Below are 18258 nucleotides of genomic sequence, written 5' to 3'. Positions count from 1 at the left end.
ATGACGGCTGACGCTGTTGTTATGCAGGAAATTTTCTGCCTCACAGCTTTTTTCAATTAGATCCACAAAATAATATTCCATTAGAATCACAGTGTTTTATTGTTAAAACTTCTGACAGTGCCTTTAAATAGTTTTGAATGCAATTATATTTTAAATAGAAACTTTACTGCTATATATTATGGAAGCTTATTTAGGTTCCTTCAGAGGAAATAATGGCACATTGTGTATCCAATGTACCTCCAAAGTAGATTGGGTATCAAATATTCTATAAGTAGACATCTGACATTGATTGCGTCCTGCATATAATTATAACAGATGCGAGCGCTAAGAGAACATATGACATCTTTCTGGAAAATAAAGAAGTCCGGCAGTTTATTTTTTATTTTTTTGCTAGACAGCTGGAGAAACTGAAAATGAGGATCTCTCCTGAAATTGTGAGTCACAATATGTTGGCAGGCATCTGTTTTGTTCAAATTTACATGTCTCCTTTGGAAAGAAATACTAGGGCACTTTTTTTTCCTTTTAGAAACTGTAACAAAATTACCTGGATTGCATCTAATTTAAGCGGAAAATAAGTCAAACACTTCCATGATTTGTATTTGTCAAATCAGATCAGTGAGAGATGAAAAAGAAAACAAAAATAAAAATCTGAAAACACTTTTTGGGGATTGCTTTATCTACATACTCTAAATAAGCATCAAGGAGTAGTATTGTAAGAGTATTGTGAACTACGACTGACCTGATCATCCTACCCCTGTAAATGCCAAAAGGATTGTATTTCCAAGTGACGGCTACCATCCATGTTGACAGGCAGTCAAACAAGAATACGGTGAAAATTCTGCATTGGTCAGAACAAGACTGGCTGAGCTGTAAGTGAATCTAGCTTCATCTAAACAAATGAAGGAGAAACTGGCTAAAAACAGATTAGATTTACTAAAATAATAATAAAAACGTATTTGCATATTGCCAGAAGATATTTTTTTTATTAAGCTCAAAAGTTTGCACAAAATCTGAACAAATTTTGAAGGAAGTCAGGAGTTTCTCAAAAGAATATGTAGAAAAAAGTACAGATTTCTTATTTAAAAAAAATATCTGATTTTGTATCCATTTTTAATTAAAATGGCTTTTTAAAATTACTTTTTACCTTTTTTGACGTTTCTTTTACTCTTGTTCACATTACATCTAGTCAGAAGAAAAAATTAATTAAAAAAAGATAATTTTGATCTTTCAATTTTGATACTGCATGTATTTGTATGGTTATTCTCAATGAATCCTCAGGGGAGACCCACACAACATATATAGTATTGCATGCATGCACACAGAAGAACAATCTGGAGACTGGTTTGGGAAAGATGTCTTCATTTTTTGGAAAAAAAAAATGAAGACCCAAAAAATGAAGACAGCTGCAAATTTTCCCTGAAACCTGCAGGTCTACATGCATTGGAGCAATCGCATTCAGGTAACCTCAGATAATTGTAGTCGACAAGGTATTTGATCACCTGTACCTGAAGAAATGTAAAAGACTGGTGGAAATTATGAAATCTATGACTTTAATCAGCATTCTTTTACTAAATTCAGATGTCTGAACTCCTAAGTGAAAACATCAATACAACTTTTCTTTGTGTAAATTAATCATCTAAAAACTCAGCATTACAGCATATAAAGGGGACAGTTTTTGTAACTTGAAAGAAATTTTGAAGCAGTTTCCGATTTTTTTTCCAGAGCTAAATGAGACCTCAGACCTCGAACTATTTCTTCTCTTTACAGTAAAGGGTCGTGATTGACAATGTCAGTTCAGTCAGATCTTTTTAATCCTCTGACACAAGCTTAGTTGGTGTAACCGCTGTGTTCTCCCCATATTCTCTTGTCTGACAGTCCATTAACCAGAGGGAAATCAGTTCATTTTAATGTGTAGAGAAGTTGAGAGCAATATCTTTACAGTCTGGTTGTTTCTTTGAGCTGTGATGTGTATGCGTGGGTGCGTGTGTGTTTGGAGCTGTGGATTGGGATTTTATTTTCCAAATAGCTGGAATTGCTCAAAGCAAAGTGCTCTGACAGAACACAATTCCACTGATACGACATAAGATAGAACAATTTAATCTGTACTGCCGTTCATTTATCCAGCTATCCATCCATGAAGACACACAGACACACACACACACACACCGACACACACACACAGACACACACACGCAGACAGACATAAGTAGAGACATACACATGTGCAAAGCTTAGAGCTGAGTCACTGAGGACAGAGCTTTGGTGGAAATGATCCCTTATCGTCTTTGTACAGCTTTTTACTATTGTATGTGGCCTGATTGCCTAGTTTAGATAGGCACGACAAATGTGTTCAGTGTAGAATGCCATTACTACTGTATGCAATGGCATTTAGGGAATATGACTCATTATGGATCCGGTTACATCTGGGAACTTCCTGTGGGTTGTCATCGCTCTTAGCACACAATGGCCCGAGCAACTGCTTTCCGCTAACAAGGCCTCATGGATAGGCCTGAGGAAATGATATCTGCCACAAGGACACAGCAAATGGACAACAGCCTGATGTGTATCTGATTGCACCAACAACAGATTGTATCACACCCATTCCGTCTCGGATTATGTATTCAATTAATGCAGAAAAATACTTCGAGCAAAAGGACCGTCACAAAAATCAAACTGAAATCAGGCAGCATTCTAAAAAATATATATTTCTTCTCACCTTCTCACACATTTAATATTTTGCAACCGAGTTCAAATAAATCATACTGCCAAAAGGATTGCGTCGCCCCTTCCTATCATTGAGCTCAAATGTAATCAGTGACTTTATCCTGCATATGCATTTGTACAAAGTCAAATACATACACATAGGTTGCTTTTGTAAACATTTATGAAGCCTCATAGTTCCATTGAAAGGAATACTTAATAATGCAGCATTTTTGAAACTTCTTCAAAAGGTAAGGTCCATTATGTGAAATAATGTGAAATAACTTGACTGACCTCCACAGAACCCCAACCCTGTCTGATCTAAGAAATGCACTACTAGCCCTTTAAAATGAGTTAAAGCAGTTAAAATATTCCATTTTACATTTAGAATTGTAAAATAGGATGTTATCAAATTAATCTCAAATGATGTAAAGTTTTCCTGCTTATGCTCTGGTTTAAAGTACTTTGTCATGTGAGCTGATGAGCAGACAAATGTCAGGTTAATACAAAAATAAAAAAATAAATGTTCAAAGTAAATGACATATGAACAGTTTTTGTGAGATTTTTATGTTAAGAAATTAAAAAAATATATTTTAAACATTCAGAAAAGGGGATAAAAATGTGAAATCAGAGGATTTTTAGTTACATTTAGCTTCAGTTTCCTGTCGTAATTGTTAAGCATCAACCTAAAAGCTGATGTTTCGATCAGATTGCAAACTGCATTTGAACAAAAAAACAAGGACTAAAACCTTTTCAAGAATGACCTTGCCTGGTAAAGGTTTCTTTATTATAAACAGACAATGATTATTTATTTATGTATTTATTTATTTACATCAGGACCTGAGGCTAACTACCAGAGGCATAGATGTCTGTATTTATGTATAAGTGTAGCTGCAGCTAAGTTTCTCTGTGTGTGACTTGGCGTGTATTAAGGAAGATTTCAAAAGTGTATTGATGTCGTGGTGAGAAAAAGAGCAAAGAGGAAAGAGCGACCATTACTCTTCTTTGACGCCTGCCTGAGCCCTCTGTACATCCCAGCTGTGACCAGAACAACCAACCTGCCCCAGGGAATGAGCACTAAATGCCTCTGACCCCTTAAAACAGAACATACACATGTTACAGTCATGCACATAGTCTGCTGCCAGGATCCAGCAAACAACCTAAAACATACACACAAATACAGGTGCAGCCCAAACAAAAATCCCCTTAGGATGACACTCAAGTATGTGTCGCAAACTTGTCTTCACACGCGCAGACGCACACAGTGCAGGTGATAGCTCTTTGTTTTTGTTTTACTATGGCAAAGAATTATACGAGCTTTAATGTAATCACAGGAGCAGAAAGGACACACTCTCTGCTTACTGATCTGTGCTATGTCCTCTTGAGCCTGACAGACAGGAACATGCAGAGAGTTTTCGTCGAATCTCTAATGACTGCAGCACACCCGTCCCACCGTAATCCGTTCATTTCTATCCATTTACAGGAGAACAGCAAGCCAGAGAGGTAAATGTGCCATCCACTTGGGTGTGTGCGTGCATGTGTGTGTTTGTCCTATTATAATCAATCTGCTTCTGGAATTTCATTGGTAAAATCAAGAAAAATCGGTGAACTGTTATGAAGTGGAAAGAGAAGATTATAAGGTGTCTTTGGATGACAGGAAGATAATGGATGGAATATTGGAGAAGTAGAATGGTTGGAGGCTATAGTTGTATGACATATTTTAAGTTTTCAAATGTAGAAACCTTTGCATCCACAACATAATGGGACTTAAAATACTGATTAGACAACTTGTGAGGTCAATTCGTTCCACCTGATGTCATTCAAGAATCTCAGAGTAAATGAGATAAAGCAAAAGTCAAAACACTTTTCAATATTTATTCATTGAAAGAAGTGAACTCTACAACACAAGTATGTCTTACTTTGTGTTGTTTGTTCTGTTATGCAAGACACTACTAGTAAGCCCATCATTGTTTGTCATTGTAATGAGACAAAATGTCAAGTTTTTAAGTGGTGCAAATAATTTTCCAAGAAAAAAAAAAAAACACCTGGACAAAGTTGCAGTTTTACATTGAAATGTTTTAACAGTAACTAGAATTAAAAAGAGGAGCTAAATATTTTAATCTCCTCCATCTCTTCACCTCATCCAGTCACACAAAACAATGTAGTGATGGAAATTTTCCTGTAGGACATTTCTCTTGAGGCTGGTAACCAGGACCACACAAACACCTTATCATCTGCTGGCTGAAAACACAAAAATAACAAAAACAATCAGCAGCAAATGAAAAACCCTGCAAATGACACAACATTCTGGGGAATATATTTTACCTTTGTTTCTGCCTGTTTGCTTTGGAGGAACTTGCAGTCAAAGGGGCTGCAAGAGCAGATACGCATTTGGTGTGTTAATTGTCAGCACTAATAGTTTGGCTGGGAATCAATGGCAACTTTATAGATGCACAAGCAGAAGCAAGCAGACAGATAGGCTTAACATCACACTCGAAGTTGCAACGGCCAAATATTTCTACATTTTCCGCGCACCAAACAACAACTTGGGTGTTTTTCGTCATACCCCAGCTTTTCTAAAGTAGCATATCTTATTTCACCTCCATCTCTCTGTGCTTGCAGAGCAGGCTGTCTCTCTTATAGCAACCATTATCCCCTCCTTCCAGAGCTCATCATCCATCCTACCAACCTGTTTGTATCTCCTGGGTGATTTCGCAGTGATTGTCCCTCTGAGTACTGTAGTACAGGCAGAGTGTAACTATTTGTTTAATGCTAATGACAACCAGATGCCTGATTTGCCATCTTCTGGAGTCATTATGCATCACAATGACTATTTTTTTAAAGATAAAATATGAAGAGCACGTACCAACAGACATGGGTGATTTTAAATGACATTTACACATCTGCTAATTTGCACATCCGATTTCCTTAAAAATGTTAATTTGTTTCAACTGACTAAAATGATGAATCAATATCAACAGAAAGATTTTACAAAAAAAAGCTGATTTTTTTCTTTTTTCTTTTTTTAAAAAGATGCCTTTTAAATACAATAGAATAATAAATAAAACTATGCAGAAGGTGTCACTTTAATGTGTTCTGATGAGGCTTGTTTGCCAAATTTAGAGAACCTTTAGAAAATAATAACCTTCAAACCAGTATTAAGCCTGCAGTTTTATTTCAAGCTCCTCCAGGATTCCCAAGTATATATGACACGCATTAGATAAAACATTCTTTCGGAGCAACTTCCCTCTTTCTTACTTTTCACAACTCAGGTTTACTGGAATGATGGCGATAAAATCTGCGCTAAAAGGAAGCCTGGGGCTCACTGTAAGTCTGAGGTTTGAGACTATGAAGTTTGGATGTGATTGAAGGCTTCCAGTTCCGCTTAATCTGGGCTTGTTAGTTGGGTCAAACTGACTCTTCACAACTCAGATTGTTTACTTGAGTTGCCTCCACAACTATTGAAATTATGCCAAATTATGAAATCCATGTGACTTTCTCACGAATGTCTCAGTTGATTTGCTGCAGCTTTACAGAACTGTTGGAGGAAAAGTCAGAGGTCAAAATGGTTGAAACAAAGAAAAGCACACAATACAAAAATTATATTTTTGTATTAAAAATTTGAAACTCACTTTCAATGAATATTATACCAGAGTTAATCATTTAACACAGATCACACCAAGAATGAAATTGGGTAATATTAAAGCACTTGGTTATGAGCTAAATAAATAAATTTTTAAAAAAGCCTTTGAAGATCAGTAGCAGGAAAAGATAAAAAAAAAGAATCAAATGGGTAACAATGGCACCATCAACAGCAGCATCCTTCTTATTCTACTTGAGCAAAATGCTTCAGAGTAATTGCCTTAATGTTCAACAATGTCAGTGTGGGATGATTCAGTCCATCTTGAAGAATCGCATTTACCAACTGCTGAGATATTCTCAAAAGTGCCTCCACCTACACATCTGCTCAAAGAATATCTCCCATTCTCCTCCAACCTGCTGTGTGCACATTTCAACTGCTTCACAAGCAACAAACACAGCAGCTGGTTACTGTGGTTTTGGATTAAATTTACCTGTTGTCTTTATTGTGAGTACTTGCCCAGGCTGTTGAGGACATCAGCATGTACATATACATTGCAAATAATGTCAAGCTCACATTAAATAAGCGAGATTGTGAAAAGACAAATCATTCCCAGCTTTTTAAAATTAAAATATAGCCCTAAAACTCCATGTCCAAAAGTAAGTCATTTTCTGATCACTCTGTTGTGGTAAGAGTAAAAGTTGTGTTTATAGAGGTTTGTTTTTTCACCTCTCCCATTATGAAGCAAAGCATAGATTGAGGCGCTGTGTGGCAGGATGTGATGAAGCAGTGAGTCCGTTTCTACTGGAGCTTAACAAAAAAATCGCACAAAACTGCTTAAATAAGTACAACATCCTGGCTTTAGGCATTGCTACGGGGAAGCCACTTGAGAACAGTCATAACCATATGTGCGCGTGTATGTGCGGCACGCCTGTCTGTGTGTTTCAATTATGTGTGTGTCACAGTATCTGTTGTAAAGCCAGCTTCAGGGCCCATAAAAGACTTTTATCACAAGGGCTCAGTCATCTCGCTCAAGCCCTTCAGGCCACTGGCGGTCCTGACTCAACCAAAGGTCAGCAATTACTGCTCACATTTAGTAAACTTTATTGCAGTGCAAAGCCAGACATGTTTATATATATATATATATATATAGAGAGAGAGAGAGAGAGAGAGAGATCAGAGAGGTTACATGCAAAGACTGAGGAAGGAATGGTTACTTCAACATCCCCAGTCAACACTAAGTGCTAAACAATTAGTAGCTCAGTGTTCCAACATCCGCAAACGACAACTGCTATCACAACTTGAGATTGACGAGATACAACACAAATGCTACGGCAAAAAGGAGGAACCTGGATGTCAGAACTGTGGGGACTTAACTACAAGTCCCCATCCAGAGAAGGTGCAATGAAAAGACCAATACCCAGAAAGTACAGGCAGATGCCCATACCTGAAGCACTCGAAACTGCCAAACAGAGGCTCAGCCTAAAGAGATACACAAGGGAGAATGAATCCAGAAGGATTAACCAGCTCTTTTCCACTCACCCAGCAAAGGTGTACTCTCAATAACAACAGAGCAGACCCACCAAGGCTGGAGACTGAACAATACTGGAAAGGCATATGGGAACGCTGAGCAAGCCCCGGTAACCATCACTGTGACAGATGTCCAAGAAAGAGTCTCAGGAATGAAAAACTGGACAGCACCAGGGCCTGACATGATCCATGCCTACTGGCTAAAGAAACTCACTGCTCTCCATGAGCGACTGGCAGCCCAAATGAACCAGCTGCTACAAAGTGGGACTCACCCTGAATGGTTAACTGAAGGGCGGACAATCCTAATCCAGAAGGATCCATCAAAGGGTCCAGTCCCACCCAACTACCGACCAATAACCTGCCTCTCCACAACCTGGAAGCTCATGTCAGGCATCATAGCGGCCAAGATAAGCAAACACATGACTGTGTGGTTGCAGTTGCCAGAGACTGCAACACCCGACACACCAACCTGTGCATGGCTTGGATTGATTACAAGAAAACCTATGACTTAATGCCGCATACTTGGATCATTGAATGCTTAGAGATGTATAACAACAATTTTTTTTATTGCATTCACAAAAAGCAATGATTTTTTTTTTTACATTATAACCACAAACCTCAGTCTATTTTACTAGTTTTGTGAAAATCAATGTAGCTCACAATGTTGATGGGAAAAGGGAAATTAAACATGGTTTTCACAGTGTTGTCTGCTTTTGTATTAAGCCTCCTTTTCGCTTGTACTTCTAATTAAAATCCAGTGCAACCAATTGCTTTCAGAAGTCGCCTAATTAGAACATTTACCTGCATTCAATTCAATCCCATTATATGTATATGGTTGTTCTACGAAGGCCTTAGAGGTTTGTTAAAGAACACTGGAGAACAAACAGCATCATTAAGATCAAGACACACAGAAAGCTGTGCAGACATTTAAAGCAGGGTTGGGCTATATGCCCTGGTCTGCGTTTCATTCCTCCTCAGCAATCCAGGGAAGTCTGCCAGAGTTAATGGGAAAAAGGGTGGAGCTGAATAAAAGTTCTAGAAGTAAATCTGAGGAAGCACAAGGTAATCAGATCTAATAGTTTAGATCAAACCAACTACATGTTTTAGCATGGCCCAAGTCAAAGTCAAATTTAAGTCAAGCTGAATTTGCTACAGATTCAGTTTGTTCTCCATCCAGTGATATAAAGCTCAATATAATCCATAAATAAAGACCAAATAAAGTGTAGTTAATCTACAAAGCTGGTAGATATGCAAACTAAAGGTCATTTTACAATGTACTGATGCTGTGGAGGTGAATCCAGATACGTGTCTCACAATTTGGATGTTCATTTGTAAAACCTTTTGATTATGTATGATAAAAAAAAAGGTTTTATCATTTCCCCCGTCCTCTTTGTATTCATGCACAAGTTTGTGTTGGTCTTTCACATCGGATCCCAACAAAACTTTGTGCTTGGAAAATAATAAAATGTAACATTCAAGGGCTATGAATACTTTTGCAGAGGACTGGAGCACAAAGCATTAGATCTCAAAAGCTTTTGCACATACTTGATTGCGTGGAGCAATACCTTTTTTTTTCCCAAAGAGCCATTAAACTCTTTAGCCCCAGAGAAACAATTCAGGTGGTATAACATTATGAGCCAATAAGAATTAGGAGGTTGGTCATTTCCTCTTTCTTGGGCTGAAGATAACATAACCCTATTTCGGGATTTCCATCTAATAGCCCTACACATCTCTCTCTCACTACTCTCTGATTCTCCCCTGAGATCCTGCTCATTCTATGAGAAAGACTGCTCCACATTGATCCCTACTATCTGTGTCGGGTCAGCAGCTACAGTCAAGCTCAGCACTATCCGTATGCCTTGAGAGAATCCTAGCTGTGACACGCTGCTGTCTCCTACTATCCCAGAATGTTCAAACTCCTCTGAGAGTGGTGGCGGGTGATCTTCGCTGATCCTTCTGGGTCATGACGCAGCACTAAGGAGATGTCAGATATGCAGATAACATGCAATATCTGACATCGACGACGCTGCTTCATTTGAGCCCGTCAGATTCTTTTACGCGACGGCTCCGAGGTGAGTTGAATTGATTGAATCAGCAAGTTCAACCAAAGGTCACTTTGCGACGCGCTTTCCGCGAAAGGAAATGGCTTCGCAACACTTTGCCACAGCAGTTTCTTCACAGCCACAAGAGGGCCAACAACTCTGAACTGGCTTGGTTTGACTTGAGACCTATGTTTAGCAGCACAGTGACCTCCATTATGGTAATGCCTTTTCACTAAAAACCTAACTTCTTCTGACAAAATGACAGAAAGCCTCACATACGCTCAGGGGGGTGTTCAGCCTCCTGTGAACAAGTGTACTGTACAGTGGTTTCAAGCTTGCCAACATGTGCACAAACATGACATGTCGCATCTAGCCCTTTGAGCAGGAGCAGAGTGGGCAGCTTAGATCTGCCCACAGTATCTCTTATCATAGGTCACCACCATCACAGTCTCAGGGGTCCACTGTATCCAGACATAAACTATAAATACATACGTGCTGTAAAGGCATCTGGTGGAGCACACATGAGCAGGAGATGCATCCCCAGCTTGCAGAACGAGTGTCTTTGAGGTTTTATTGATTTGCCTTTAAAAGGTGAATGAGATCACTCTTCTTTGACAAGCTAGAACTTCAGGAACATGAGAGCTAAAAAAGTCCAAATCCTTTAAGGACTTCAATTGAGCCTTCAAGCCCTTCTACAAAAATGGAAATGCACTGTTAAAGTGCTCACGGGAGTGAAATTTTGAGATTACATTGATTTTCTTGTTGTCTCAGACGAGATTATAATCAAACGTGGAATGTAAAAGGTAATTGGATGACTGTGAAAATCCCTTTTTTTAATTTAAATGTCATGAAGCTGCTCAAATGAGGAGAAAATCTCAAATTTAGCATGTGATGATTGTTCCAAATTGTCTAAAAAAAGGTATGTTTGAAATAGTAAAAAATGTATTTAACTGCAAAGGGACCACAATGTTACTGTTGTTATTCACTTCATTATTGCAAAATGAATGAGGAAAAGAAAAATTCAGATCGATCCAATCATGAACAATTTTTTTTCTCCTGCTTTTATAATCAAGCAAACCTTTGAGTGTTTGCTTTTACTTTGATTTGGCTTTTAGCTCAAATCATTTAATTAAAATGACTTTTCTTTTTTTTTTATCAAAAGCCTCAAGGAGACAATTAGTCTTATGGGCCTATCAAATCCATCTCAACATTTTTAAACCCACTTTGTGTCTTAGTTTTATAACATTATAATGAAATATAACAATTTCTTTTAGTCACAGAGTTTCACAATCTACAAAGTCTATTTAATAGTTGAAGTTAAAACCTTTAATGTCAATGAGAGGAAACTTGCATGATAGGATTTTGTGGCTGAGTATAAGATTTCTTCCAATGAATAGCAGTTATTTTGCCATAAACTTTTTCATATTCCATCATTTTTAAGCATCTTACTGGGATTTTAATGGACGCGCCAACAGAAAGAAGTGCTTACTTGTGAATTTGAAGGAAAAAGATTTGTGTTTTAAGACGTCTCACAAATAAAAATCAGAAGAATGATAGAAATCATTCTTCTGATCTTTATTATTCAGTGATAAAGACTTTTACAGATGTACGTCACTGGGAGTACATCTGTATTTGCAAATCTAGAGACCAGAGACTCAAACTTCTTTCTAAAATTACATTCAGATAGAATGGAGATAATCTGAACAGCAATTTTTAGGTGTTTCCACAAATTCTTAGTGGGATCGAGGTCTGGGGTTGGTACATTTAAGTACATATCTGAACCATGTACCTGTACTTAAAAGCTCATTCTTGGCTCATCTGATGAAACACCGTCTTCTGCATTTGTTGTGTCCCACTACTTAGCTTACTGCAAACTTTGAACAGGAGCTATTGTGCTTTTCTTTGGCTTTTTTAATTGCTTTGTCTTCCATCATTTTTTTTTAATATGGAGCACATGATTGATAGTTTTTCTGGAGACATATTCTCACACCTGAGGTGGGATTCTCTGATGCGCCTTCAGTTGTTACCATGGGCATTTTTGGATGCTTCTCTGATTAATCTGTGCATTTCTGATACCTGATCAAATTACACATCGTTTAACTCTGTTTCTGGAAGCAGTTTGTTCCATATTTAGGGCATATTTAGAGCAGTCAATCTGCAGGCGATTAAATTAGTATGTCAGATTTTTCACAATGCAAATGGAAAAAAAATGTTATGAAAACTATATTTGGTTTTCCATCTACTTCACCACTGTGTGTAGTTATTTAATATCGATTCCAAGAAAAAGTTACGACATGATAACATATGGAACCGTTTGTGAGCACTTTATCTCTTTCCTCATAAGGTTATTTTTTGTCCCACTGACAGAGCAATATCAAAGTCCTACTACTCATCCCATAAGCTGGTGAACTAGCCTAGCACCTACTGAACACCCAAAGTCTCTCTTCCATCTTCTTCCAGTGCTTCCTGTCCCTCCAAAGCTTTGATCCTCTAAGCCCACAGAGCTTCAGTATCAGTCCTTGGTTACACTAAAACCCAAGCTCACTCATCTAGAGTTGCAACACAGGACCAACATGTGCCTCATTGCTAAGCCTCTCAGTTGATATAATCCTTCTTGCTTCTTGTCTTCCCCCAAAAAACAGCCTGATTTTAAACCAAAAGATGCATTATCAGTCGAGCTTTGAGTCTAAAATGCCTAAATCACTGAAACATCTGAGGAACGACACATAGGCTGATCACAACAGTTTGACACTATCTCCGAGATGCTTATCGACAGCCCATTTTCCTCTGCGGTACTTTCAGCCTCCTTCTTGCTCTAACTAACCTTCTGCTCTCAGGCCTTTCACTACCGAACAACCCCAGAGTGCCTCTCTATCAGCATCACTAGCACCACCACCCAATTCCACACCACCAGGGGAAATGGACTGGACCTGCTCAGTCTACCAGTGGCTCCACTGACAGGGGATAAAAGGGATAAAAATCCTCTGCTCAGGGACTGATTACTTACATCTGCCAAGCTAAATCCCAGTGCCCACATCGTAGACACTCATACATGTACAAACATCACATGGGCACACACTCGGCCTGCTGCTAGCAGCAACAAATGCACTCATGCATGTATTGTTTTCTGACATAAGCATGTGGTATGCAGAAAAATATGTATGTGTGTGTGTGTGTATGCACACGTGTGTGTGTAAGCAAATGGTTTAACAACACTTAAGTTTAAGTCAAAGATTTATTGAAATATTTATTGAAAACATAGATGGCAAATCGTTAAAAGCACAACTTCTAAAATCAGATTAGGTTTGGTGGCTAATATTTATTTTTTTACATCAGTGTTGCTCAAAAACTTGATCAGCCGTCTAACTTAAACACTGCAACAGTGTGCACCCTTTCACCGTAACATTATACATAACAAAGGACTACAATCTCATAAGTTGTCCCTGATTGGCAGTATGAGAGAACACTGCCATTCCCAGCAAGCGGATGTGAGGGTGGCCCACTAACCTCTTGCTTCCAGCTCATCTTTCTCTCCAGAGGATTGGAGAAGGAAAATCATACCTCACTTAACATATTAATCCTTTGGTTTCTAAGCATGCCGCCTCTGAGGGCTTACCCTGGTCAACAGAGCTTTATATGTCTGTTTCACACAACAAGCACACCTGTGTGCATACAAGGGTATGTTTGCCAGAAAAAGCAAAAACAGTCACTACCAACTTATTGATGACACTGGTTGTATCTGTGATTGATCTGCAATCTTATGCAAAGCTGAGACAGCACATTGGTTAGCTTATTTCAGTAGTGTCAAAAGTCAGACCTCGAGGGCCGGTATTCTGCATGTTTTACTTCTCTGGATCAACACACCTGAAGCAAGTGATGGATCATTAGCAGGCCTCTGCATAACCGACATGCTTAGGAGTTAGTTTGACCATTTCAATCAGCTGATTTGGAGCAGAAACGTGTCTAAAACCAGCAGGACACTGGACCTTGAGGACATGAGCTGGACTCCCCTGGCATAGTCAGGCTGGTTTAATCTGTAAACAAATGTTTCACTGTATAAAGTGGACTAATTGAAGTACATCAGTGTTTATTTGCCTACTTTTGAGATTTCAAAGACATGTGTCATGGGACATATTGTATTTTTGTCAAGTATGCCATTTTAATAATGTTAACTTTGTCTTAAATGCTGTCATTTAATTTGCTTCCAATATAAATGGTGATCACTCAAGGCCAGAATCCTTGAAAAAAAAAAAGAAACTTTAAAGTTGTTCTGATGTCTTCTAATACTGTTGCAAAAAATTTGAAATAATCCACAAAATTCTGTGTTTAAGACAGTTTAATGATGCAAATAATTCCATATAAATGTTTGTTTGACAAGCAAAATCACATGTGCTTCCGATGGGTTTAAATATACGGTCATGACATCTGCACAGGTATAGTGCACATAGAAAATATTTGCTGTATCGGTGCATCTTAAACATGGCTTGTTTAAAAATTATGTACATTTTTTTGGATAGTACATTTTCATGTTGTCCCAATTTACCATAGGCTGTATAGAACAGACTGTTTCACATAATTTTGGATGGCATTTAAAGAAAAAACAGATTATAGAAATTCCGATTAACTGTTGGAAAGTAACAAAATGAAATGCAGAGAACCACTAAGCTCTACAACAGAGGTTACCAGGTGTTGTCTGCTGCAATGATGTCAATTAATATCACCCTAGTAATTTTTTTATCAGAATTTTTGCTTTCTTATTTTTGTTTTCTTAATGTGTCTAAATAGAAGTTGAGACAATTAGTTTTGAGGAACAAAGTGCAAGGATAGTGGAGTGGGGGGAAAAACATAGGGAACATAAACAACAGGTGGAGGGAGGACCTGATGGAAAGAACTAAGCATAGTTTAGAGAAACAAACACTTTGAAAATGTAAAACCGCTAATAACTATGAAATGGATCTCACTGTGTTGGAAATTACACACCATGTCTGAATGACACAACTGTGCAAACTGCAATAAAAACATTTATATTAACTTTTTTTTCACACATTCCACTGAGCTGACACTTTGAGGAATTCAGTATGACACGTTAACAACACTTTAGAGTAAAATTCAAAATTCATCTTGTGTTGGGGGAAGAGGGTAGTCCACGGTGGCTCTAATGTGCAGTGAGATTTGCCTCCGTTTAAAGAGGGACGCATCGCGCATCCGATTACCGCCATCTTCAGGCGCGATAAGAAGCGTCTCTTTAATCTCCAGGAAGATGCACTGATTCGTGACTGAAAAAGCAGCGTAGAAAGTGACGTTTGCAAAAAGAAGAAAAAAAAAGATATATAGAGAGAGTCAGCGTTTGACTGAAAGCCAGTTTGGTGAATGACATCCTTAGATTGTGGCAACTAAAGAAATGTGTACCTTACAGCATGCGACTCAAGAGTGACAGGATGATGCAGTGGCTGATGGTGACATCAGCGATGGCATTATAACCCTATACTGTACTGTCAATCACTTTGGTGCAATGGGAACACAGGCACCAAAACCAGGAAGCCACCGACTCCAAACACAACAAGAAGCAGCGCGTCCGCCGTTTGGACACGCACACACGCACACACCGCACAGCGCTGCAAGGGTGTGCGCTCACACACGCGCGTGCACGCACCGGGCGACACGTGCACTCGCACGCCCGCTTACCTCAGTGTCATAGATTTTGGTGATGAGTGAAAACGGGTACTCTCCGGAGTCGTTGATGTGCTCGATGGCCAGCTGAACCGCTGGTTCGATTCCCTGGCTGATGCTGCTCATCAGGGCCGACTCGTTCATTGGCATCAGCACCATGATGTTCAACGCTTCCTCCCTCTTGAGGAACCAGCTGTTGTCCTGTTCGTGTTTGGTGCGGTCGTTGCACACCTTTGCCACGCCGGGGTGAAACAGCAACGCGAAGAGGAGCAGGCGTCCCGCTGGGAGGCACATCTCCCAGCCGCTGCAGTCCCTCCGGGTTGGAGCCATGCTGCCGTGCAGGGCGGGAGGGGACAGAGGGAGTAGGGAGGTAGGAGGAGGGAGGGGGGGTAGACCAGAATGAAATCCTGCCGTAGACCTCACTGCCCGGGCATCACAAATTCGGAACGCTCAGATGCCCACCTCTGAATGGAAAAAAAATCCTCATTTAAAGCAGAACATGCGCAGCAGCCACCCCGCAGTACGGGCAAACTGGAAGCAAGATTGCTGCTTTTTGTACCAAACACCTCCGTGAGAATATTCCAAGGGCTCAGAGTCGCGTCGCGGAGGGAGATTTACAGCTTCCCGGTGTCCGTCATCTGAACGATTTTGTGTATTTCACAACAGCTCCTCAAGCTTTAATCTGAAGCACTTATCACAAGATGTTCTGAACGACGCCCGACAAACACGGAGGAGAAACAAGCCCATAGATGTAGATGGAAATCAATTACTTTTGCTGACAGTTCTTTCCTCCGGAGTAAATCCCCAGCCAAGAGATGTCAAATGTGTGCATCACTGCCAAACGCGGAGTCAGTGTGTGTGCGTGCGTGTGTGTGTGTGTGTGTGTGGGGGAAAAGCTGTGAAATCGAGGTAAGACAGTAATGCGACAAAAACAACAAAAATAAAAAAATAAACACGGAACAGCGCTGAAGTTGAAAAGGCTGATTGCACAAGTCCGAAAAAGAGAGAGGTCGGGAGAGTTTGTCCTGACAGCCTGCGGGACTGGGATGCTCATCTCCGATAGTGCGTCAGAGAAGCGCTGCTGCCGCCGCCGCTGCTCGCCGTGCGCGCAAGAGGGAGCACTGAACGTGGAGGAGGAGGAGGAAGAGGAGGTGGAGGAGGAGGAGGAGGAGAGGAAACGAGGGAAGGAGGGGGGGAGATGCACGGTGGAAAAGGCTGCATAGGCTTTTTGCGGGGCAGACTCAACGACTTGACAACCAAAGGGTGATTTACTGGGCTTTTATGTTACAACAGATAGACAGAGGTCCAAAAGCACAGAGCGCGCTGGGTAAATGTATAAGTTTTGTGTGTGCGTGTGTTTTTATAAAAGGGATCAGCATGTCGCGCTGTCACATGAAAGAGATCAGCTATATTTGTATTTATATTATAGCTCCTAGTTGGAACTGCTGATCCTCGGGATGAGGATTGTTCCTGTGCACGGGCAGCTGGGATTTGATTCCCTGTGCAGCTCTGTAACACCTGCCGGTTTTTTTTTTTTTTATGTGTTAAACAATATTTACCCAGGTGGGGGCAAAAAGTAGGCTATACCAAGTTTGTTCATTTCTAACATAAAGTATACTTTTTCAGAGAAAAAATACTACTGTATGTTTTAAGGGTTTGTTTTCCTGTTCTAGGGACATTTCGGATAGGTAAATCTTCTATTTAAAGATTTATAGTGGAAGTCTAACAGAATTGTATGTAGAGATGCAACACCCAATAAAATTTCCCAAAGCATACGAAAACTAGATTTGGATATTTTTGTCCAAAAAGACGGTGAAGTGATAACTTCACCTGGACACAGCCCTGCATATTTTATCCAAGTATCTGCTCCAAAACTCCTGGTTTAAATTATTGCCTGACCTCCTCTGCAGCCATCATGTGCTGCAGAAGCCTGTTTAATGACCTGCTTATCCAAGTCACCTGCGTGGTAGAGGGGGGACACCTAAGACGTGCAGGCCAGTGCTCCCTGACAACTGGGCTTGAGAAACACGGACTTGGTCTAATATCTATGCATCCCCACTATTTGGGGAACACGGAATATTAAGCCATGCTTTTCTATTTTGGAACAACTGGGCAATGAAGAGGCATTAGCTCTGTCCATGGTGCTGAACTATCCATGTCATTCTGTTGCTGTGGCTCTGCTGACCGTGTTTCTCTGTGGAAATGAGCTTTCTACCCTGGGGCAGTGTGTGCACATTTTGTTTCCTGGCTATTTACAAACAGATTTCTATTCTCAAGCAGCACAGAATACATGTCTGTATATATTCAGCCACACAGATACGCACTTTTTTTGGAGAGCTTTTGATACTTCAGGGTATTGTTTAACCTAACTGGGGACAAAGCAAATTATAACAGAGGACAATTATTTTTAGTTGAGGAGAAAAAAAGGTAGTGTTTCTGCTTATCACTTGAAATAATTTCAGTGAATGCCTTTTTTAGCCATGCACCAATCCAACATTGGTCTGAAGAAAGCTTGCCCTACTTTCAATTGCATCTATGTTTGTGGGTTTCCTTTCCACATATGCAGCCCACTTCAAGTCACCTATTTTAATTACTTTGATATCTGGGCTTTGACTAGACCAAGATCTTTCAGTTTCACCACTTCTGGGTGGACTTTTTTTCAAATATTTTGGGACACTTTCATGTTACAAGGTCCAGTTCTATTTGATTTTTCCCATCATCTCCTCAACTAGCCCA

The 18258-nt window shown here is 39.7% G+C and overlaps 1 protein-coding gene across 3 annotated transcripts in view; it reads right to left on the bottom strand.

Moving 5' to 3' along the window:
* Positions 1 to 16658, bottom strand: part of gabbr2 (gamma-aminobutyric acid (GABA) B receptor, 2) — a 184754-nt gene extending 168096 nt beyond the window's left edge. For all 3 annotated transcript variants that reach the window (XR_008608051.1, XM_055058793.1, XM_055058792.1), the window contains exon 1: positions 15538 to 16658. Coding sequence is in view for 2 of the 3 variants with exons in the window: in XM_055058793.1 (XP_054914768.1) it covers positions 15538 to 15852 (315 nt within the window). In the remaining variant the exon portion in view is untranslated. The remainder of the gene's footprint in view (positions 1 to 15537) is intronic.
* Between the last annotated feature and the right edge of the window lie 1600 nt (positions 16659 to 18258).

Source organism: Poeciliopsis prolifica, unplaced genomic scaffold, assembly GCF_027474105.1.
Source record: "Poeciliopsis prolifica strain line A6 unplaced genomic scaffold, Auburn_PproV2 SCAFFOLD052, whole genome shotgun sequence".
NCBI lineage: Eukaryota > Metazoa > Chordata > Actinopteri > Cyprinodontiformes > Poeciliidae > Poeciliopsis > Poeciliopsis prolifica.
This window is presented reverse-complemented; position numbering and strand designations above follow the sequence as displayed.